Source organism: Aquarana catesbeiana, linkage group LG08 (genome assembly GCF_042186555.1).
Source record: "Aquarana catesbeiana isolate 2022-GZ linkage group LG08, ASM4218655v1, whole genome shotgun sequence".
Taxonomy (NCBI): Eukaryota; Metazoa; Chordata; class Amphibia; order Anura; family Ranidae; genus Aquarana; species Aquarana catesbeiana.
In genome coordinates this window covers 242,340,318-242,364,796 of record NC_133331.1, presented here as the reverse complement: position 1 = coordinate 242,364,796, position 24,479 = coordinate 242,340,318, and the positions used below count along the sequence as shown (strand labels likewise).

Sequence of the window (24,479 nt, the reverse complement as noted above, 5' to 3'; positions counted from 1 at the left end):
GTCCCACAGGTGTGGAGAAACTATTGCTCACAACCAGACCACACTAAAGAAGACCTCAATGTCTTAAGCCCGCGTTCACATTGGAGCGATTTGTCAAGTGATTTGACAGGTCAAATCGCATGACAAGTAGCAGCCTATTGCCGGCAATGGCACTGTTCCAAATGGTGCAACGCCGACTTTATGGCGCCGTACTGATTTGCAAAAGTAGTTCTTGCACTACTGTTGCTGATTTCAGGTGCGACTTCAATAGACATCTGTGCATGAAGTGGCACAGATGTCTTTAACCACTTGCCGACCGCCTAACGCAGATATACTGCGTCAGAATGGCACGGGCAGGCAAAATCACGTATCTGATAAGTGATTTGCCTCTCGCGATTGCTCCCGACGAATGACAATCTTCCTCTGCTGCTGTAATGTAAACAGTGGCAGAGGAAGTGATGTCATCTCTCCTCGTGTCGGTCTTTTCGTTCCAGCGCCGAGAAGAGAAGACATCCAAGTAAGTGCACCTACACTACACTAACAGTAGAACACTCTTGGCACACTTTTCACCCCCCTGCACCCCCCTGTCACAGTGACACCAATAGCAGTTTTTTTTTTTTTTTTTCTTACCGATTACTGCATTGGTGTCATTTGTGATCGTTATAAGTGGTAGGTCAGTTAGTGGTAGGCCCCTTTAGGTTTAGGGTACCCCTCAAATAAAGGTTTAACCCCGTGATCACCCCCCGTCGCCAGTGTCACTAAGCGATAGTTTTTCTGATCGCTGTATTAGTGTCACAGGACCCCCATATACTACCTAGTGAAGGTTTTAACCCCCTGATTGCCCCCTAGTTAACCCTTTCACCAGTGATCACCGTATAACTATTATGGGTGACACTGGTTAGTTTATTTTTTATAGTGTCAGGGCACCCGCCGTTTATCACCCAATAAAGGTTTAACCCCCTGATCACCCGGCGGGTGATACAAGTTAGGTTTTAGGGTCAGATAGGGTCTGTGTCGCCCCAGGCAGAGTCAGGTTAGTGCCAGTACCGCTAACACCCACGCACGCAGCATACACCTCCCTTAGTGGTATAGTATCTGAACGGATCAATATCTGATCAGATCTATACTAGCGTCCCCAGCAGTTTAGGGTTCCCAAAAACGCAGTGTTAGCGGGATCAGCCAAGATACCTGCTAGCACCTGCGTTTTGCCCCTCCGCCCAGCCCACCCAAGTGCAGTATCGATCACTCACTTACAAAACAATAAAACACACATAACTGCAGCGTTCGCAGAGTCAGGCCTGATCCCTGCAATCATTAACAGTTTTTTTGGCTTTTTTTTACCTGTGAGTCTCACTAGTGTACCACTAAACTTTGAGCCCAAAATGGCAAATCGAAGTACACTAGTGAAGAGGCCCACACGTTTCTGAGCATGACAGATAGTTTAGAGGAAGTCACTCATCTGTCAGATTCAGGCTCAGAATACGATCCTGTAGAGGACAGCGGCTCCATGACAGATAGCTCTGACGACGGAGTTGCGATCCCTGCCAAGGTCAGGCGTACCAGACCCCGAACAACTTCTTCTGTCGTGCAAGGACCGCAGGTCCCTCGTATTATGGAGCAGAGCAGTACTAGCGCCGCTATTCCTTCTGGTGAACTGGCAAGCACCAGCGGCCTAGTACACCCTGGTCGTAGTCAATCCAGCACTGCAGTATCATGTGGTGACGTGGCGAGTCCCATAAGTGCAGATCAAGTTGGTGAGGTAGCAAGCACAAGTAGTGTCCCGCTGCCACCAAGAAGACAAACACAGGCCCGTCGTGCCCATAGCGCCTTTCCTGCTGCATTCACCAATCCTAAATTGGGAACCCACCACTTCTGGAGCACCCGTACTTCCCCCATTCACTGGCCAACCCAGGTGGAAACCGTTGATTTTACGTCACTTGATATTTATTCGCTGTTTTGCAACGAAGATCTCTATAGATCTATTGTGGACCAAAGCAATTTGTACGCTGGTCAACACATCACCACTATTCCGCAGTCCTCCCTTGCCAGAGATTGGAGACCAATTACGGTTTCCGAATTTACCGTATATACTCGAGTATAAGTCGTTCCGAGTATAAGTCGAGACCCTAATTTACCACAAAAAAAATGGGAAAAACGTATTGACCCGAGTATAAGACGAGGGTTAGAAATGCAGCAGCTACTGCAAGTGGAAAAAGAGGGTCAGCAATGCCCATCTGCAGCTGTATACCTCCCTGTGTCCTGTGCATGTATCATGTATCCTGTGCATATGTGTCCTGTGTATATGTGCATGTGTCAATGTACCTGTGTATATGTGCATGTGTATATGTACCTGTGTATATGTGCATGTGTATATGTACCTGTGTATATGTACCTGTGTACATGTACCTGTGTATATGTACCTGTGTACATGTACCTGTGTATATGTACCTGTGTACATGTACCTGTGTCCTGTGTATGTGTACATGTACCTGTGTCCTGTGTGTGTGTACATGTACCTGTGTCCTGTGTGTGTGTACATGTACCTGTGTGTGTGTACATGTACCTGTGTCCTGTGTGTGTGTACATGTACCTGTGTCCTGTGTGTGTGTACATGTACCTGTGTCCTGTGTGTGTGTACATGTACCTGTGTCCTGTGTGTGTGTACATGTACCTGTGTCCTGTGTGTGTGTACATGTACCTGTGTCCTGTGTGTGTGTACATGTACCTGTGTCCTGTGTGTGTGTACATGTACCTGTGTCCTGTGTGTGTGTACATGTACCTGTGTCCTGTGTGTGTGTACATGTACCTGTGTCCTGTGTGTGTGTACATGTACCTGTGTCCTGTGTGTGTGTACATGTACCTGTGTCCTGTGTGTGTGTACATGTACCTGTGTCCTGTGTGTGTGTACATGTACCTGTGTCCTGTGTGTGTGTACATGTACCTGTGTCCTGTGTGTGTGTACATGTACCTGTGTCCTGTGTGTGTGTACATGTACCTGTGTCCTGTGTGTGTGTCCATGTACCTGTGTCCTGTGTGTGTGTCCCTGTGTGTGTGTCCATGTACCTGTGTCCTGTGTGTGTGTCCGTGTGTGTGTGTCCGTGTGTGTGTGTCCGTGTGTGTGTGTCCGTGTGTGTGTGTCCGTGTGTGTGTGTGTGTGTATCCTACCTGTGTCCTGTGCATCCTCCGTGCGCTGCTCTGCACCGATCAGCGTGTAGTATTCAGCCATTCACTGTTCAAAAGCCGCGCCTCCTCCTCGTCCAAAAAAATCAATTTCCCAGCAGTCAGTGGTCAGCCTATCACAGACATGCTCTCATCCTCATACCACGGACGAGGATGAGAGAATGTCTGTGATAGGCTGTACACTGACTGCCTATCACAGACAAGGAGGTGCGGCTTTTGAACATTGAGAGCCGCTGCCGAGTCTATTCAGCACACGCTGGCCGCCGTCTGCCTGTATGACACGCTGATCATGCAGACAGACGGTGGTGACTCGTGTATAAGTCGAAGGGGGCACTTTCAGCCCCGAAAAAGGGGCTGAAAAATTCGACTTATACACGAGTATATACGGTAAGCTCTTTCTGGGCCTTTGCCTCAACATGGGCATAACTAAAAAGAGTGAGTTGCAGCCATATTGGTCCACTGACCCAATTCACCATATGCCCTTGTTCTCTGCCTACATGACCAGGGCACGATACGAGCAGATCTTGCAGTTCATGCACTTCAATGACAATGAAATGTCGTCCTCGTAGATGCGATCGGCTCTACAAAATTCGGCCCCTCGTAAACCTTCTAAGGCTTTCTAAGGGTGTAAATTTTTTATTTCATTCTTCACTATCACAGTTTCGGAGGCCATGGAATGCCCTGATGGCACAAAACCCCCCCAAATGACCCCATTTTGGAAAGTAGACACCCCAAGCTATTTGCTGAGAGGTATGGCGAGTATTTTGCAGACCTCACTTTTTGTCACAAAGTTTTGAAAATTGAAAAAACAAATGAGCTGCAAAATACTCACCATGCCCCTCAGCAAATAGCTTGGGGTGTCTACTATCCAAAATGGGGTAATTTGGGGGGGGGTTGTGCTATCTTGGCATTTTATGGCCTTCAAAACTGTGATAGGTAGTGAGGAGTGAAATAAAAAATTTACGCCCTTAGAAATCCTGAAGGCGGTGCTTGGTTTTCGGGGCCCGTACGCGGCTAGGCTCCCAAAAAGTCCCACACATGTGGTATCCCCACACTCAGGAGAAGCAGCTAAATGTATTTTGGGGCGCAATTCCACATATAACCATGGCATGTGTGAGCAATATATCATTTAGTGACAACTTTTTGTAAATTTTTTTTTTTTTATCATTCAATTACAAAAAAATGTAATATTCAATGAGCTCAACATGCCTCTCAGCAACTTCCTTGGGGTGTCTACTTTCCAAAAATGGGGTCATTTTGGGGGGGGGTGTACTGCCCTGCCATTTTAGCACCTCAAGAAATGATAGGCAGTCAAACTAAAAGCTGTGTAAATTCCAGAAACTGTACCCTAGTTTGTAGACGCTATAAAACTTTTGAGCAAATAAATATACGCTTGACATTTTTTCTACCAAAGACATGTGGCCAAATACATTTTGGCCTAAATGTGTGACTAAAATTGAGTTTATTGGATTTTTTTTTTTAAACAAAAAAGTAGAAATTTTTTTTTTTTCAAAATTTTCGGTCTTTTTCCGTTTATAGCACAGAGGTGATCAATACCATCAAAAGAAAGCGCTAATTTCGTTTGGGTACAGCATTGCATGCCCGCGCAATTAGCCGTTAAAGCGACGCAGTGCCAAATTGTAAAAAGTGCCCTGGTCAGGAAGGGGGTAAATCCTTCCGAGTCTGAAGTGGTTAAAGTAGCACCTGAAATCGTGCTGACCTGCTACTTTGAAATTGTGCTACTTCAAATTAAGAAGCAAGATTTTAAAGTAGTATTGCTGTGGAAATTTTTATTGGATTTCTGCCAGACATCGTTTGGCGTTTCGAGGCAAAATAATTTTTATTCTCATCTGACCAGAAAAACATTTTTCCATGTGGCCTCAGAATCAAGGTGCGTTTTGGCAAAGGTCAGTCATGACTGCATGTGGCCTTTGAGTGGCTTATTCTTGCAATCCTCCAATACAAGCCACATTTGTGGACAATTTGTGATATTGTCACATGCACACAAAGACCACTCTTATCCATAAATTCCTTTAACTGCTTCAGAGTTGCTGTAGGCCTCTTAGTAGCCTCTCCTGATGAGTTTCCTCTTGGCTCTTTCATCCAATTTGGAACGACGCCCCGATCCAGGGAGGGTCTGTGTTGTACCAAATACCTTCCACTTCTTATTAGACTACCCTGTGCTTCTAGGCATTGATATAGCCTTTGAAACTTCGTTCCTCCTATCCACAACTTTATCCCAGAGATCTTTTGACAGTGCTGTGTCACCCATAGTGGATTGTTTGCTTCAGCTGTACTACCAGGAACTGAAATGCTCCAGAAAAGCTCTTTGCTGAGCTAATGATTACAGTTGAAAGTTAAATGGCTTTGTGTGCCATTGAGAAGGTGATTAGCTACACCTGATTAAGTTTACAAATCATTTTTAGGAGGGGGGGTGATCTTTAACTCCCTAATTCTGTTTTTGAATTTGTTTTGAATTTATTTCTGACATGTTGGCGTTATATCTTTCATTGAATATTATAAGTTACACTGAGTAAATACAGCTGGATTTAAAAAAATGGGTGTCTTCGTTTCAGGCGGCAAAGCAACAAAATGTGATTTTAAAGAGGGGTGATTCTTTTCTATATCCACTGTAAAGGCAGGCCATAGATGGTGCAAATTTATTTTCTGCTGAGCAATTGTCTTCTCCCGGCGGGTGAAGATATCCCTGCCGGGAGAAGACGGTGAGTATTGCTAGCAGCTATAGGAGCCACTAGCGATAATCGCAAGTAAATCTGGCAGGCTGGTTGTACCCAAGTTAATCAAGTGATCAACATCTACATTCAGCCTGTCCACACACCGTTCTAATCTCAGCCGGTTCAGCAGGAACAAGCTGGGATTCGAACAGCCTATGGCCAGCCTAACCCTAAACCAACTCCCACCCCATTCTAAGCCTAATCTATCTAACCCTGCAAAGAAGGAAAAAAGAAAAAAAAAAAAAAAAAAAGCTACACTTGCCTATTCTGAAGCCGCTACGGGCTATCATCCCTACCATAATCTATGAAAATAGAAGTATATCGCATCTGGGACATTAATTATACCTCCAAAATGTATGATCGAAACACAAAACACAAGTTTAAAATGTTAATACTTTATCTGGACATATCCATTAAAAGACAGCTTAAAACCCAATGTACGAATTGTCTTCCGAGGGTTAGAGATCAACCTGTGATGGTAGACGCTGCTTCATCAGGACCTGTGCTCTCTAGGTAAAAGTGCTTTAACCACTTGCCGACCAGCCACAGTATATATACTATGGCTGGTCCACTCTATTGCAAGAATCGACGTACCCGTACGTGTGTGGGCGCGTGAGCAGGAGTGCACGTGTGGGTCTGATCTCCGCCGGCCACAGAGGCAGAACGGGGATCTATGTAAACAAGGCGAACCTCTGTTCTGACAGGGGACAACATGGAGATATGCAGTTCCTAGTGATCAGGAACAGCGATCTCTGTTGTTCCAGTGAGATCATTTCCCACACAGTTAGCCCCTTCCCTGCCAGTGTCATTTATACATTGATCAGTGCATTTTTACAGTAGAGATCATTGCAATGTCACTGGTCCCCAAAAAGTCACCTGGGGTCAGATTTGTCCTCTGCAATGTCACAATCCTGCTAAAAATCGCAGATCGCCACCTCTACCAGTAAAAAAAATCCATAAATCTATCCCCTATTTTGTAGATGCTACAAGTTTTGCGCAAACCAATCAATATACGCTTATTGCAAATTTTTTTTTTTTTTACTAAAAATATGTACATATTGGCCTAAACAGATGAATACAATCGTTTTGCTATTTTTTGGATATGTATTATCATTATAGTATTATGTAAAAAAATATATATTTTTTTAAATAGTCAGTCTTTTTTTGTTTATAGTGCAAAAAAAAAAAAAAACTGCAGAGGTGATCCAATACCACCAAAAGAAAGCTCAATTTGTTGGAAAAAACCTACAAATTTTGTTTGGGTACAGCATTGCATGACTGCGGAATTGTCAGTTATTTTGCATCGCAAAAGGTGGCCTGGCCATGAGGGGGGGGGGGGGGGGGGGGGTAAAAATTCCAGATGTCAAGTGGTTAAAAAGAAAAACTATTGAAATGGCAAGATTAATCAATCAGACCTGATGAAGTTTGCCTACCAAATCATTCACACAGTAGCACAAGGCTGTGACTGAACTGGTAGCATGGAACAAGGATCTTAGCCCATGCATTTTGTTAAGACATTATTACTCCGGCATATTGCTATATAAACAGCAGGCTGCATGGTGGGGCACACGAAACTTTTAAAGTACAACTAACCTCTTGTCCACTGGATTCTTCAAACACTGGACTAACCTCCACTGGGACAAAAGTGTATATGGTCAAAATGTAAAATATTATATTTCTACATTGCATTTCAATAATTTCTAGCCTACTCCTATTAATCTCAATCTTGAAGTATAAAAAATGAAGCTAGTGCCTATGTAGGACACCTTCCACCAGTAAGTGGACCAGGAAAGGCTTAGCTTGTTTTTGTAATTGAAAAGATCCCATGCTGGATACCTTGCGGTGACTGGCTGCTCTAATACTAAATAAAATAAAAATATATGAATAAGTGCAGCACTCATAATAAATTTTCCCAATGATTCCCATACACAGTACAATATTGTACTAAATCCACTTCATCATGATTGTCAATAGTCCATACACCTATGTGATACTTCATATAACAGTGTGTAAACAAAATAATTTAGTGAAATCTGTGCCAAAATGATAATTAATGCAAATTTATTGGTCTATTATCTATCTAAATTTTGTCCAGAAACAAATTATACATGCCACAAATCCACATCAAATAGTCTCCCCATGCAATTCTCATCATAGTGCCTACTGTTTTCTGTATTTAAAACACAAATAAAAACATTTAGTAATGCTCTTACAAGCCTGTCATCCACAATCTCCAACCAGATTATCGCTGTGAATAGGGGTATACACCACCACACTACAAACTGTGCTTCCTTGGTTGGCATCTCCCAGCATGACAGCTTCACAAATGTTACTCTGGCATACCTTACATACCAATAGATGTAATAAAAAAAAAAAAAAGCAGTAACAATGAGATTTGTTTTTTCTGCTTAAATTTTGACTGAAATACAGGCGCTTAAAACATCCAAACAACATTAACCTTATAGGGACAAGTGTTTAAGACCTAAAACTTTAGAAGTTCATCTAAAGAAGTGAGCGCAAATTCACCAGTCACGAAGGGTGTGAAGTTAAAGTAGTTATAAAGGCAGAACATTTTTACCTTAAAAAGGATACGTAAAAAAAAAACACAAAAAAAAAATAAAAAAAAAAAAAAAAAACCACACACACAAAACATACATGTCATACTTACCTACTCTGTGCAGTTGGTTTTGCACAGTGGCCCCAATCCTCTTCTGGGGTCCTTCTGCGGCGATCCTGGCTCTTACTTTTCGAGTGCCCCGTTGGAGAGCTTCTCTCCCTCGGGAACTCGTGCAGGCACGCTCCCGTGTCCCGCTGCTGCGTCCATTGACAGACAGTAGGACTTGGCCCTGCCCCCCACATCATTGGATTTGATAGCAGCGTAGCCATTGGCTCCCTCTGCTTTCAATCAATCTATCCAATCAGGACCTGAGACCTGAGCTGCTGTGCTTGTCCCCATCGCTGGAAAGACCAGGTTCAGGTAAGTAAAAGGGGGGCTGCTGGCATCACAGGAGGTTTTTCCCCTTAATACGGCAGGTGGGGTTGAATGGGAGCCATTCTCCCAACGATCGCCAGGGGAAGAGGTGAGCTGGCCGGATCATCACAAATCAGGGATTGCCCACTCTAACAGCTTTCATTTGAATTGCCGTCGGCTCGCAGTCACACAGTCCCGCTTCCTGACCCGGCGTCTGACGGACAGAACACGTCCTGGCATTGGACCGTCGTTCTGTCTGTCACAGGCGCTGGGTCAGGAGGCAGGACTGTATGTGACGGTGAGCGGATGGCAATCCAAATGAAAGCTGTTACAGCGGGCAATCCCCGCTCTGATGATCCGGCCGCCCTCTTCCTGGGCACAGGCGAGGCTGCATTGATAAAGTTGTTGTTCATATTTATTTTTGTAACTTAATTCTGCATAAAACTTTTAAGTGTCATTTCATGAGATAGTTTATGAGGGTGTGTTTAGTGGCGGAATTAGGGGCAGGGCAGGGGTTGGGTGGGACAACTGGTGGCGAGTAACTCTTAAGACCTGGCTAGTAGCTCAGGACTTGAAATTTTGAGCCCTGATGTATAGCATGGGTTATATGGCCACCAACAAGGGGATTGGCCTCATAGGGGATCATGTAAAATGCAACGGTATGGTTGCACTGTGGTCATAGCACTGCTTTGAAGCGATTCTCAAAGGCAGGAGATTTTTTACCTTCATGCATTCTATGCAGGAGGGAAAAAAAAAAAAAAAAAAAACACACACACTTCAGCAAGCAGCTCCCCTCCCAGCCCCACTCAATACTTACCTGAGCCTGATCTAGCAATGTGCATGAGAGCAGAGGCTCTCTCTCGCTACTTGCATTGGGAACCATTAGCTCCTTCAGCCACTAAGGAGGGAGCGGGGCAGGGTCACTTTTTGTGTCTTATGTACACACAGGAGTGACATGGGAGCGAGCAAGCACGAGTGCCCCATAGCTAACAGCATGCTATGGGGGCACTCAGCAGGGGGGAGGAGCTAGAAGCGCCAGCAGGGCACCCTAGAAGAGGATTGGGGCTGCTCTGTGCAAAACCATTGCACAGAACAAGTTTTTTTTTTTTTTTTTTTTTGAGAAATAAAATTAAAAATGAGCCTTTAGAACCCCTTAAAAAATAAATAACTGAGTGGAGAAACTGGTCACATGTCCTATGAAAGTCACATGACTAGCTCTCATCCAATTACAGAACTCTAGCTCTGCTCAGTGGAGCTCCATATAGCTTTGCCAAGTGCAAACTGTTGCCTGATTTGTATCTGCTTTCGCTTATAAATGTGCTGCCAAGCAAAGATCAAAAGGGCCAGCCCCATATAAGTTGCAATGCATACCATCTACCCAACGCAACCTCAGATGTTAGACGTAGACCAGGAAGTACGGTCATGCAGCTGTCTGGATTTGTAATCCGTTTGGGTGTGGCAACCTAGTTAATGCTGTAGACGTGCTCTGGAGTCAGGGGCATACAACTGACTGTAAAGGTTTGTTTTTCTTCCTATAAAAATACCAAACATGTTATACTTACCTTCCCTGTTGCAGTGGATTTGCAAAGAGCAGCCTGGATCCTCCTCTTCTCGGGTCCCTCTTCTGTACTCTGGCCCCTCACTCCTGTTCAGTGCCTCCACAGCAAATAGCTTGCTATGGGGGCACCCGAGCAAAGTCACAGCTCCCTGTGTCCATTCAGACATGCACCACTGACCCAGCCCCGCCCCTTCCCCCCAATTGGCTAGCTGACTTTGATTGCTGTGTCTCAGCCAATCAGGAAGGAGAATCTGGATGGCTGAGACACTCGTGGACATTGCTGGACAGAGAGGTAAGTAAGTGTTAGGGGGGCTGAGGGGAAGCTGCTGCACACAGGCAGCTTTTTATCTTAATGCATATAATGCATTAAGATAAAAGAACTTCTGCCTTTACAACCCCTTTGAGGGGAAACATGACCAAGATGGGGAACAAGGGGGTTGGAAAGGGAACCATGTCTCCCACATGATTCCTTGTTGAAGTATCAGTACTTCAAATAGGAATAAGAATAGTCCCTACACCAACCATAGGTCACATCAGTGGGGATAAAGATTGTCTGAAGAATGTCTGTCTGTAAATTCATTGCGTTTGGATATGCCATGCTTTTCTGAATCACATGACTAGCAGAATTGCAAGTCTGAAGATAAAGGGTTAGTCCTCAGGACACAGGAGTACTACATACTAATGGAAAGTAAGGTGGTGCACCTTACTTATTTAGTGAACAGCCTAAAGCTGGCCATAGGTGGATAGAGTTTTGAATGAAAATTCTTAGGAAAAGTCCTAGAAAAATGTGTACAAAGATTCTCAGAACAATTGTTTATCATACAAAAAATTTCCTTTGATTTTACCATTTGATTTTGGAATGAATGGACTTTAGCAAACAAAAAAAAAAAAACAAACATACTGTCCTAAAGGAACACTGTGTCCCCAGCATAGAGAATAGGCTAGCAGTGTAGGATTTCTAACAAAAAGGAAGAGGCATCATTTGTTGTCAAAACAGTGGAAAGGTATTTAGGCCCAAACAGTTGAGTAATGATCTCAGCAGAGGTGCCCATAAGCAGAGAAAATTGTTGGAAGATTGTTTTTTTTGTAAAGTTGTTTTTTTGGTCATGAAGAATATACAATGTGTTTTGTTGTGGTAAAATAGTCACAGAAAGGTGGATGAGACATTAGATACAACAACCTGTATTGGAGAGCTATAAATAGCCACACACCCCCTTAAAAAAAGTATACATACCCCTTGAAATGTTCCACATTGTCATATTACAACCAAAAATTTATTTTTTGGGGATTTTATGTGATAGACCAGCACAAAGTGGCACATAATTGTGAAGTCGAAGGAAAATGATCATTTTTTTTTATTTGACAAATAAATGTGTGAAAAGTGTGGGGTGCATTTGTATGCAGCCCCCCTGAGTCAATACTTTATAGAACCACCTTTCTCTGCAATTACAGCTGCAAGTACCAGCTTTGCACATCTAAAGGGTGACATGTTTGCCCATCCTTCTTTGCAAAATAGCTCAAGCGCTGTCAGATTGGGTGGAGAGCATCTGAACAGCAATTTTCATGTCTTGCCATGGATTCTCAATTGGATTTATGTCTGGACTTTGACTGGGCCATTCAAACACATGAATATTTTTGTTATGGTACAGCCTTATTTCAAAATCGATTAAATTCCTCAAAATTCTACAAACAGTACCCCATAATGACAATGTGAAAGAAGTTTGTTTGAAATATTTGCACATTAATGAAAAAACAAACACATGTACATAAGTATTTCACAGTCTTTGCCAGAACAAAATTGAGCTCAGGTGCATGCCGTTTCCACTGATCATCCTTGAGATGTTTCTACAACTTGGGGTCCACCTGTGGTAAATTTAGTTGATTGGACATGATTTGGAAAGGCACACACCTGTCTATATAAAGTCCCACAGTTAAAGTGGTTGTAAACCCTGTACAACCACTTTTATCTACAGGTAAGCCTATATTAAGGCTTACCTGTAGGTAGGTACTGGAAAGATCTCCTAAATCTGTACGGTTTAGGAGATATATACCATATACGCTTGCGCCATCATCGGCGCATGTGCACTAAAGGGATCAATTGTGCCATTTCTATAGGGCCCGTGACGTCACGCGACTCCGGCCAGTCAGAGAGCCAGAGTCCGCGGCCCCGGAAAAGGGGTGAAGATTGACGCTTCCGCACAGTGGGGACATTGCTGGCTTCCTTTGCAGGTAAGTGCAACATAATGGGCTAGTATGCAATGCATACTAACTTATTATGCTTTTATTTTGCAGGGGGAAAAAAAAGAGGAAGTAAAATCCATCAGGGTTTACTTCCTCTTTAACAGGGCATGTCAGAGCACAAACCAAGCCATGAAATCCAGGGAATTGTTTGTAGACCTCCACGACAGGCTTGTATCGAGGCACTGAAACATTTCTGCAGAACTGAAGGTCCCAATGAGCACAGTGGCCTCCATCATCCATAAACGGAAGAAGTTTGGAACCACCAGGACTCTTTCTACGGGCTGCCAGACCAAACTGAGCGCACGGGAGAGAAAGGTCTTAGTCAGGGAGGTGACCAAGAACCCGACTGTCACTCTGACAGAGCTCCAGTGTTTGTGGCAAGGGAGAATCTTCCAGAACCACCACCATCCCTGCAGCACTCCACAAATCAGGCCTGTATGTTAGAGTGGTCAGACAGAAGCCACTCAGTAAAAGGCACATGACAGCCCACCTGGAATTTGCCAAAAGGCACCTGAAGGACGACTGATAAAATTCTCTGGTCTGATGAAACAAAGATTAAACTCTTTGGCCTGAATGGCAAGTGTCATGTCTGGAGGAAACTAGGCATCGCTCATCACCTGGTCAATACCATCCCTACAGTGAAGCATGGTGGTGGCAGCATCATGGTGTGGAGAAGTTTTTCAGGGCAGGAACTGGGAGACTAGTCAGGATCGAGGGAAAGATGAATGCAGCAATTTACAGAGACATCCTTGAAGAAAACATGCTCCAGAGCGCTCTGGACCTGAGACCTTGGGGGGAGGGGGATTCATCTTCTAACAGGACAACGGCCCTAAGCACACAGCCAAGATAACAAAGGAGTGGCTATGATACAACTTTGTGAATGCCCCTGAGTGGCCCAAACTTCAACTCAATTGAACATCTCTGGTGAGAGCTGGAAAAGGCTGTGCACCGACACTCCCCATCCAACCTGATGGAGCCTGAGAAGTCCTGCAAAGAAGAATGGGAGAAACTGCCCAAAAAACTGAGTTACTTATCAGTAACATCCTTTTCCAGGAGTCTTTCAGGACAGCACCATAGAGAGACCTTGGCTCCTCCCATCTCAGGAAACACCGCCTTACATTTCAAATTTAAGCCTCACCGTCCCGCCGGCCCCTCAGTTCTTCAAGAGTACCTCCGGCCAGCTGGGGAGACAAGAACACATCATACTAACCTTTATCTTACCTGACAGTCTCATGTGATGAGTCTTCAGGAGTATCCAACAATTTGGGTGGGTACCGGCGCTGTCCTGAAAGACTCCTGGAAAAGGCTGTTACTGTAACTCAGTTTTTCCTCGTTTTGTCTTTCAGGACAGCACCATAGAGAGGATAAGTGAGCACCTTACCTTAGGGTGGGACTACTGCCTACAGTACTTTACGCCCAAAAGCCTGGTCTTTTGCTGACAGCAGGTCCAACCTGTAATGCTTCGCAAATGTGTCAAAACTGGACCACGTTGCAGCCCTACAGATCTGCTCTGGAGAAGCACCAGCCCACGCTGCTTGAGAAGTCGCCATTGCCCTGGTGGAATGTGCCTTAATACCTTCCGGGGGCTCCAACCCCCCCCCCCCGACTACATAAGCCTGAATAATGGCTAACCTTAACCATCTGGCTATTGTACGCCTAGAGGCTTTGAATCCTTTCTTAGCCCTGAAAATAACAAAAAAGGAATCAGACTTCCTAAACTGTTTTGTACTATCCAAGTACTGAAGGACACACCTTCTAATGTCCAATTTATGAAAAATATGTTCCTGTTCCCTCACAGGGTTCGAACAGAAGGTAGGCAAAAAATTTCTTGGCCTCTATGAAAACTAGAGTCCACCTTTGGCAAAAAGGCCGGATCGGTTTAAAAAAAAAAAAAAAAAAAAAAAAAAAAAAAAAAAAAAAAATCACACGGTCCTGAAACACCTGAAAAAAAAAAAGGTGCCCCAATAGAGAGGGCTTCGAGTTCACTCACTCTCTTTGCCGTAGTGATCGCCACCAAAAACACAGTTTTGAGGGTGATCAAGAAAGATCCCACACTGGGAAGGGGAGACTGACTGGTCTTTGCCTGCTTAAGGCTTTAAAAAACTCGGCTATCCATGATCTGTTGCTAGCTGTTTTTCCAGAAAAATGCTCAAAGCGGATACCTGTCCTTTCGGGGTGCTAAGGGCTAACCCTTTGTCTGCCCCTGACTACAGAAATTCCAATGCCGCTACGGAGCTGCGTACATCAAAGGAACTTTCTGTGCACCAGCTATTGAAACGTTTGCACACTTTCAGGTAGATAGCTTGCGTCTCCCTTTTTTTGCAACTTAGGAGGGTTTTCACTAAACGATCCATAAAACCCTTGCCCCTCAGCAATTCCTCCTCAGTAGCCAAGCTGCGAGGTTCCACTGCTCCACCTGACAACAGATTGGCCCCGGAGAAAGAAGATCCTCCTGGACTGGCAGAATCCAGGGAGTTTCCACCGCTAGGCCCTTCAAGGTGGAAAACCACGGCCTCCTGGGCAATGTGGTGCGATCAAAATGAGAGTTGTGCTCTCCAACTGAACTTTCTCAGTACTGCTGGAATCAGTACAGGAAGGGGTGGGGGGGGGGGGGGGGGAGGCATAGCACTTGGGGAAACGCCAGCTCTGAGCCAGTGCGTCCACTCCGAGAGCCTCGTCCCATCTGTTCAGGGAGAAGAAGAGATGCGTCTGTTTTCTCTCGAAGCGAAGAGGTCCACACATGGCATCCCCCACTTCCGAGTGACTGCCTCGAAGACTTCCTGATTCAAAACCCAGTCGCCTTCTCTCAGAATTTTCCTGCTGAGGAAATCTGCTACCTGGTTTTGTTCCCCCTTTAAGTGCACAGTCAAAAGGGACAGAATGTCGGACTCGCACGTGCTGTCCCTGGAGTTCCCTCTGAAAGGCTCTGAGTGCCAAGGCTATAGCTCTCAGTTCCCTCCAGTTCGAGGACTTCTTTGCGTCCTCACTCAGCCAGGTACCCTGAACCATTCGGGAATCTAGATGTGCACCCCAACCTGTGCCACTCGCATTGGTTGTGATAGTCCTGGAAACTGGTAGGACCTAATCCAGACCTTGTGAAAGATTGGCCCCCTTTCTCTACCACCAGAGGGATCTCTTGACTTGACTAGGCACCCTTATCAGGGACTCCAAAGACCCCTGACTGTGGTCCCAAACCCTCAGAATGAACAGTTTTTAAAGGGCGAAAATGCAGCCCTGCCCACTGTACTGCTGGGAGCGAAGATGTCAGTAAGCCCAAAGCTGACATGGCTTTTCTTACAGAGATCTGATGGCTGCCCTGGAGTAACATTGCCCTGTCCACCTTCTGGATCTTTTCTAAGTGAAGGAAGACATTGTCTTGTTGAATCCAACATGTAGCCCAAGAAAATGACCTTTTGTGACGGAACCAAGCTGGATTTCTCCAGGTTCAAGAGCCACCCTAGATTTTCCAGGATGTCTCTTGCTACCTGTAGATCCCGAAACAACTGTCCCGGGGAAGAGGCAAACAGGAGCAGATCGTCTAAGTATGCGACTACTGTGATGCCTCTAAGTCGCAGAAAAGCCAGGACCCCCACCATGACCTTGGTGAAGATGCGGGGGGGGAGAGGATAGCCCAAAGGGGAGGGCCCTGAACTGTAAGTGAAATGTCCCTTCTCTGGTATTTACTGCCAACCTAAGGAACTTCTGGTATCCTTCTGCGATGGTTATGTGCAGATAGGCATCTTTCAAATCTATCGATGCCTTGAAGCAGTTCGGGGGAAGAAGTGCTTTCACCAAGTAGATTGAGTCCATTCTGAACCTCTTGTAGGTGACAGACATTCAGAGGCTTCAGGTTCAGGATGAGCCTGAACTTTCCCGATGGTTTGCGGACCACAAAGATGTGGGAACAGAAGTCTCTGCCAGTCTCTCCTGTTGGGACTCGTACTACCACTTCTTGTTCCTCTAACTCCTGTAGGGAGGAAAGAAGGGCTGATGGCCTTTCTGCACATTTTAGCAGCTCGTGACAAGGAGTCTGAGTGGTGGAGGTTTTGAAAACTCCAACAGGTATCCTCTTCTTATGATCCCCAATACAAACTGGTTGGAGGTGATCATTTCCCACTGTGGGAGGAAGGACCCCAATCTTCCTCCCACTGTGGTTCCGTCATTTGGTCTTTTTGGGCTGTTCAGGAGGGCAAAAAATAGCCCCACCCCCCCACAAACTTTCTTCTGTTCAGTTTTTGGGGGTTCAAACTTCCTCGGAGGGCGAGACTTTAGTCTCTGCAAATTTTCTTTTAATAGGAAAGGCCTTTTTCTTGTCGGCCGTCCGATCCAAGATGGCCTCCAAACCAGGGTTAAACAACAAGTCCCCGTGAGAGGGATTCAGCAGAGCTTGACCTTAGACGCCACGTCTTAAGCCATAATGCCCTCCTTGCTGAATTGGATAAGGCTGCAGATCTTGCGGACATGAGCACAGATTCTGCCGAGGCGTCCACAAGATAAGCCACCCTCTTAAGGAGCATGGGAAAAGACAGGATCGTTTCTTTAGACGTTCCTGCTTCAATGTGTGCTTTAATTTGTGTCAGCCAATATTCCATGTTCCGTGCCACCACTGTGGATGCCATGACGGGCTTCAGGTTACCCAGGGATGAATCCCATGATTTTTTCAAGAGTGAGTCCATCCCCTGGTCCATGGGATATGGGAGCGCCCCCATGTCCTCAAAGGCCAGGTCAGTATGCCTGGAGACCTGTGAAAAGGCTGCGTCTAGTTTAGATTTATTCCATACTAGCGCCTCCTATTCTGCAAAGGGAAACCTTTGTTTCAAAGTTCTTGAAAATAACTCCTTTTTGATGGCATCGACCAAGACATCATGGACCAGAAACACCCTCTTTTTATGATCCTCTAGGCCCTTTTACATCTGGTCATTGAGCGACAACTTCTTCCTTTCCTCCTGGATTCCTAGAGTAGTATGGATAGTTCCTAAGAGCTCCTCTACTTCCTCCAGAGAAATTTTGTAGGGAGAGGCTCTTATGGATTCCCCATCCACTCCCTCTCCCTCTGACTCCCCTTGGGAACCTGAAGAAACGCCATCTGGCTCCTCCTCAATTTCCTCTCCGGAGCCTCCTGGATTTTCTTCGCTCCCAGAGGGAGCATCCATTAAGCGTGGTGCAATGCTCTGCCGTGCTGGTGGAGGGTTAACCTGGGACTGTGAAAACTGGAAACTAGAGAAAAGTGTCTTAAAAGACTGCACAGTGCTAGAAAGCGCCTTGACGGACGCTGCTAGATCCGTACATTGTTCCACTGACTGTTCTCTCACTAACCCCTCTATGAACTCCCTACAGAGTGCCTTGGACCAACACCCCCATCGTGGCTCTGCATGGAGGACATTTATTCTTGGAATTGTGGGGCAACTTGACTTTATCCGTGGGCTTGCTCTGAAACAGACCCAAAAAGAAGAGCAGTCAGAAAGCCCATCTTGACCACCAGCACTTCACACAGAGGGCCACCAGGGGTGCTCTTCCCAGAACCAACCACCACCAGGGTCCTAGTTGCATCGATTGCTCCCCCCCACCACCACCGCTTCAGACATTTCCCGCTTGAGGATAGGTGGTCTCCTTTGCCTCCATGAGCTGTCCCCACAGCAGAAAGGAGGCAGCACCAGCCCGACGCACAGCCCGCTTTCAAAACCCGCGGGTCAGACTGAAGTACTGTCTCCCGCCGGAACTGATGTCCCCCGCCATCCGACCCAGCGCTCAGAGCTCCATCGCTGGCTGCAGTGCAGGGCGGCCTCAATGTACTTCCGCCTTATGCCACCACCGAGCAGAGGAAAGCGGACCCCTTCAGCTTTACTGCTTCACCAAGAGAAGCTGGAGGCACGCGATATGCAGTCATCCAGGTACCCAGGCTCACTAGCCTCAGACTGCAGGGTAGGAGAGAGGGGGAGAGAGAGACCTTGGTCAAGGTCCCCCCCCCGCTCAGGAAACGATCGGCCTCAGCCTCCCCGGCTGTTTAGCCCTTGGCCCCTTAGCGGCGTCTCACCGCAGGAGGAAACACCAGAACTGAAGAGCCGGGGGGGGATGGTGAGGCTTAAATCTTGAAATGTAAGGCGGTGTTTCCTGAGATGGGAGGAGCCTGGGTCTCTATGGTGCTGTCCTGAAAGACAAAACGGGGAAAATAATTATGTCAAGCTTGTATCGTCATACTTAAAATATTTGAGGCTGCAATTGACGCCAAAAGTGCTTCAATAAAGTATTGAGCAAAGGCTGTGAATACTTCAGTATACTGGATTTTTTTTATTTTTAATACATTTGCAAACAAACTTCTTTCGTGTTGTCATTATGGGGTTGTGACAGACCTAGCCAGGACAGAGGCTTTTGGAAGGGACTGAATGCTAGCCTCTTGCCTACCGATCATGGGCCCTGGCATTTGGGGGAACGGTGCTCTTTGTGAGCTGTATGCCTGGGGAACCCTGAGGTGGTGTTACTTTGGATTCAGGTCCATATCCCCCCCCCCCCCCCCCCCCCCCCCAAGACACAGACTCTGGGAACCCTGTATATGCCATATTAGAAATATTGACTGATTCATACTGTTAGGACACATACTGTTAGATGCTAATGTCATCAACTCCTGTCTGTTGACTTCTATAATGTAAATGAGTCTAGTCTGGCTTGCCACAGCTTCTAAGAGCCTTTTACCCATTGTTTGTGCTAATTAACCCTACAATTGTATGAAGGAGTTCTGTGTTGAGATGTATGATAATGTGTAGTGTAGTTAGGGAGTCACATCAGCTGCTTTAAGGGATTAGTTTATTAGCTCATGTTAATTTAGGTTTCTGGTTACAGGTGTATTGTTAGAGTAATATGAGCAGGAGGGAGGAACCTCCTCTTTAACTGTATATAAGACTTGGATTTTGGTTCTAATGAAGAGTCCATGTTCAGAAAAACTAAACAAGTATTGTCTTGTGCTTGTTAGCGATTGGAATATCTGATATCTATATTCAGACTGGGAGGAAGTGGTATATGAAAAGCACTCAAGCGGAGTGTGGGACATTTCTTTAAGGGGTATTGTTTGTAGAATTTTGAGGAAAATATTGAATTTATCATCAATTTTAGAATAAGGCTGTAACATAACAAAAAGGTGGAACAGTGCTCCGTGAGATGTTCAAAGCTTGGGTTTTTTTTTTTTTTTTTATAACCTTACCCTGCTTTAAAACTTCTCTACAACTTTATCCCTGATCTGTCTGGTGTGTTCCTTGGCCTTCATGATGCTGTGTGTTCACTAAGTTTCTCTAACAAACCTCTAAGGGCTTCACATAACAGCTGTATTTATACTGAGATTAAAATTACACACAGGTGGATTATTTACTAACTAGGTGCCTTCTGAAGGCAATCAGAGGGGTATCAGAGTAAAGGGGGCTGAATACAAATGCATGCCATACTTTTGATATATTTGTAAAAAAAAAGAAAAACATTTTTTTAAATTACAATTATGTGCCGCTGTGTTGGTTTATCACATAAAATCCCAATAAAATAAATTTTGTGTTGGTTCCGCTGCTCCCTGGTGGGGCATGGAGGACAATATGCAGGATTAGAGGATGTGTTACAATCTCTAGAAGTTGGCCTTCGGATTTAAGTGCTTAGTCACCAATCTCCTGCAGGTGGCAGTATAACAAAGTACATCAATAAGAAATGCTGTGTCACTCAATGGATAAAGTATATTGTTTATGATACAGTGCTGCAGCAAACTAGCTGTCATTCAGTAAGGGTTACCATCTACATCAACAAGACAGATGTCAAGAAAAGCATAACAAATGCTCATTAGGAAGCAAGATTTTTTTTTTTTTTAATTTTGCAACTATATACTTTCTGTAAACCCTTCAACCTTTTAGAGCAAGGCTAAAACTCATAACTTACCTTCTTACGTTCAGTGGTAAGCACAGTTGCTTTGTCTTGAAGCTGCAAAAGAGGCGAGAAAGAAAGGCACTCATTATTTTATACTTCTAGTTACAAGATTGCATATGGGGTTTCACCTTTGAAGGTCAGTATCTGAACAAAAGATTCTCTGGATTCATTACTAACACTTTTTAACTGCTTAAGCACCAGAACAATTCTGGACACTTCTCGCATATGTAAAAATCTAATTTTTTTTACTAGAAAAAACTCCAAACAGATTTTTTTTAGAAGAGACCCTAGAGAATAAAATGGCGGGTGTTGCAATTTTTTATGTCACACGGTATTTGCGCAGTTGCTTTTCAAATGCAATTTTTGGAAAAAATAAGAGTTAAGTGGGGTACACACTAGGAAAATCCAGGGAACGATCGTCAGATTTTCCTCATTGTGTCACAGCAAATCGGAACCAATGAAAGAGAATTTGTACGAAAATTATTTTACTACAAAGGCATTTTTTTTTGTTGTTTACCGTTTCTGATCAAGCGCAGTCTTTCGTTTCTGATTTTTCTTGGTAAACATTAAACAAAAATAGTTCATTCTGTTCCCATCCAAAAACATTTTTGGAGCTTGTTCCATTTAGAAACCTTAGTTCAGAAGGTCGGAATCGACTGTAGAAAGTTGTGTATGCACTATATGAAAATCGTACGAAAATGTTCGCCCAATTTTCTTACAGTATGAACGAGCCTTAACTCAAAACACTACCCTTTTTTACAGATTACTACCTTTTGTTATTCAGAAGAAACAGCTGTTTCACTTGTCTGTGTCCATGTGCTAAATTAATCTATATGGGAGTGGTTAGGTAGAGCTAACCTTTAATGAATTTTCGTACACAAATACTATACAATTCCCAATTTTTAGATAAAAATATAAAAGATGATGTTAAACTGAGTAAACAGATACTGAACATGTAACACATTAAAAAAAACTGTGAATGCCCGTGAAACGGCACCAAACTACAGTACCTAAAAATCTTCATAGGTGACTTTTTAAAAGGTTAAGTAGGGGGAGCTACACGAGTTCTGGAGCAAAAATTATTGCTCTCGCTCTGACATTTGCGGCAATACTTCACATGGATTTACAATAAGTATACACTTTTTTTTTTTTTATACAGGTTAGTCAAGATAGATTTGCTGAGGGGAGAGGAAACATTAAGATAAGTTAGACTTAAGCATTTTTTCCACTTTAGAAAGAATACAGAGGGAAATTTTGGACTTTTTATGGCCCCTGTTCGACTTAAGTTATTTTTTTGATATAAAACATACTTTTAAAATAACACAATTTTACTAAAAAAAAAAAAAAAAAAAAACAAAAAAAACATAAAATTCCTGTTTTTGACACCCATATGATTCGACTAATTCCATGTCACCTAATTATCAGACATAATAGATACTGATGATGGAGGGCGTGGCCTGACCTGGCATGGAGATAGTCGCCTAATTCTACAGCTCCGTCCGCCACAGGAGAAAGCCACTGATATTTTGATGTAATCTCGCTTTATACCCCCCACCGACTATGGGGACAGCTTCCCGAACCTCTTCGGCATCCCGCTCGCGATCCCCAAGAGACCTGGCCGGGACACAGGGGCAGAACATCCCGGAGATGTTCCGGGCGGGTAGAAGCAACATGGCGCCCTCCCGCCACTCACAGGGGCCCTCCTCACAACCATCCTCCCAACCTCACCACATGCCCACTCCGCCACCTCAATTACTGCCCCCGGCAAATGGGGAAGATGAGATAGAACTGAGGCCGCACCCGCCCTTAACCATCCTGGATCTCCGCTCCATGGCGGATGATATTAAAAACGCACTAGCAGCCGCCATTTCGGAACTCAGACTAGACCTCAAGTCCCTGAACGATAGGGTCCAGGTGGTAGAGAACGTGTCTGACCATCATGAAGTAATCCTTCAGTCGGTCACGGAAGACATAGACTCACACACCCGACAGCTACGTGACATGCAAAGACACGTCGAAGACCTCGACAACAGAGGCAGAAGGCACAATCTACGTATTAGAGGCCTGCCGGAGACATTTGAGGGAGATCAGATCTCCACGGCTATAGTGTCCATCTTTAACTCCCTGCTTGACCGGCCCGCACACACCCCTATTGTCATGGACTGTATCCATCGCGCATTGTGCCCCAAAGGCAGGGACACAGACCCACCAAGGGACATTATCTGCTACATAGTGGACTTCAGGCTTAAGGAGGAAATCCTCAAAATGGCGCGAGGCAGATCCCAGATACTGCATGAAGGGTCCCCGGTGCAAATCTACCAGGATCTCTCTGGTATTACTCTGCAACACAGACGAGACCTAAGACCCCTGCTAGAAACCCTGAGGGACAGACAAATACTGTATAAGTGGAAGTTTCCCTTCTGCCTCTCTGCCTCCACACACGGCCGCACAGCGATCCTCAAAGTCCCAGAAGACCTCCCTCACTTCTGTGCCACCCTTGGCATCCCCTTGATACCGGTACCGAACTGGTACGCGGCCTTTCGCCCCCGCACAGGGACGCCCAGAGAAGACCCTATGGAGACGCAAGCGCCTCAGCTCAACCGGAGACGTTCACCCTCCACTCACAGGAGCATCACTGCTCACCGCTCATACCACCGTACCAACAGCCCAGACGCCTCCCCTAGACCTCGGGGAACGCGCAGGAGCCGTAACCGGCATGTCTGAAGCGGCCTTATCCGCCTTAATGTCAGTAAAGGACATCTACAACACTTGAGGCTTTCATTGTTCGTGTTACTTTTTATTTCTTTTTTTTTTATGCGGCGAAACCATCGCAGAAGGTTGCACTGGATCGATAACGGGGCAAGCCAGCCGAATACACCGGATGGTGGGCTATCTCCCCTTCAACTCAGCGCCAAAGAGATGCTACTGCACGTCCGCCCTCGGATCTAGCTCAGCGACCGCCCACAACATCTGTTCTTGGTTTGGTGGGCGGATGTCATTGCTAACTATCGCGAGACCTCAGCCGGACACCCGGGCCCACGACTACGATACCCACACTTCCTTGCGAAGACGCACCACGCCCATACTCCAACGTGCTTACGCAAGATACTCCGCTGTAAGCATGCTCGCCAACCTGACAAGCCACCAACACCGCTTGGAAACAGCACTTCATCCCTGGCTGCTGCTCACTTGGCAACCTCAGCAATGATCTGCATGGAGACCTCAGTACCACAGCGATCTCCTACCCATTGACAAGGTGGCGCACCACAACGATACTCCTGCGCTCCACCTACACATCGACTATCTGTAGATCTCACCAAGACGCTATACCCATCACCTTCGCATACTGGAGTATGAACTAAATGGTATATCCACCTTAAGGTCTAGTATATACGGTGCAACGACTTCACCGTTCTCTCATATTTCTTTTTTTTTTTTTTCCTGTGACAGAGAGACTACTGATGGTGGTGCTCTCAATATTGCCAATATCCACCTTCTAAGATTTCGGACGCCTCCTTTTACTCAATTTATGCCCCTTTCAGAGGCATTTAGTTATGAACCAGTTGTGCAAGCCCTTGGGAGAGGTAACTTCCAGTCGCCAACCTAGGCCTCATCGGCCTTCAACACTACCTCACTCCCTTAAAGGAGTGGACTGAGGCGCTGCTCGACTTGACGTCCGCCGCCTCTCTTCGGCTCTGCCCCAACCCCAATATCTGCCCCACCTTGCACTGGAGGTTGCCTTGCCCACAGGTTTCTCTTTGTTTTACAGTTGCATTGTTGATATGTTTAGATAAGCTGCATAATCTTAAACCCTTTATGTGCTAAGGTTAACCACCGTTCCTAACATGCTTCCCCATAATATGTACCTATCTTTTTTGTTTGACCCGTCTATCTAACACACCTCAGCAAATTGGCTGCA

At 45.3% G+C, this 24,479-nt stretch overlaps 1 protein-coding gene across 1 annotated transcript in view; it reads right to left on the bottom strand.

The window, feature by feature from the left end:
• PRPF19 (pre-mRNA processing factor 19) overlaps window positions 1-24,479 on the bottom strand; it is a 498,552-nt gene that overhangs the window by 306,901 nt on the left and 167,172 nt on the right. Inside the window, exon 7 of the mRNA XM_073596965.1 lies at window positions 20,573-20,614. Within this exon, the coding sequence (XP_073453066.1) occupies window positions 20,573-20,614 (42 nt within the window). The remainder of the gene's footprint in view (window positions 1-20,572; window positions 20,615-24,479) is intronic.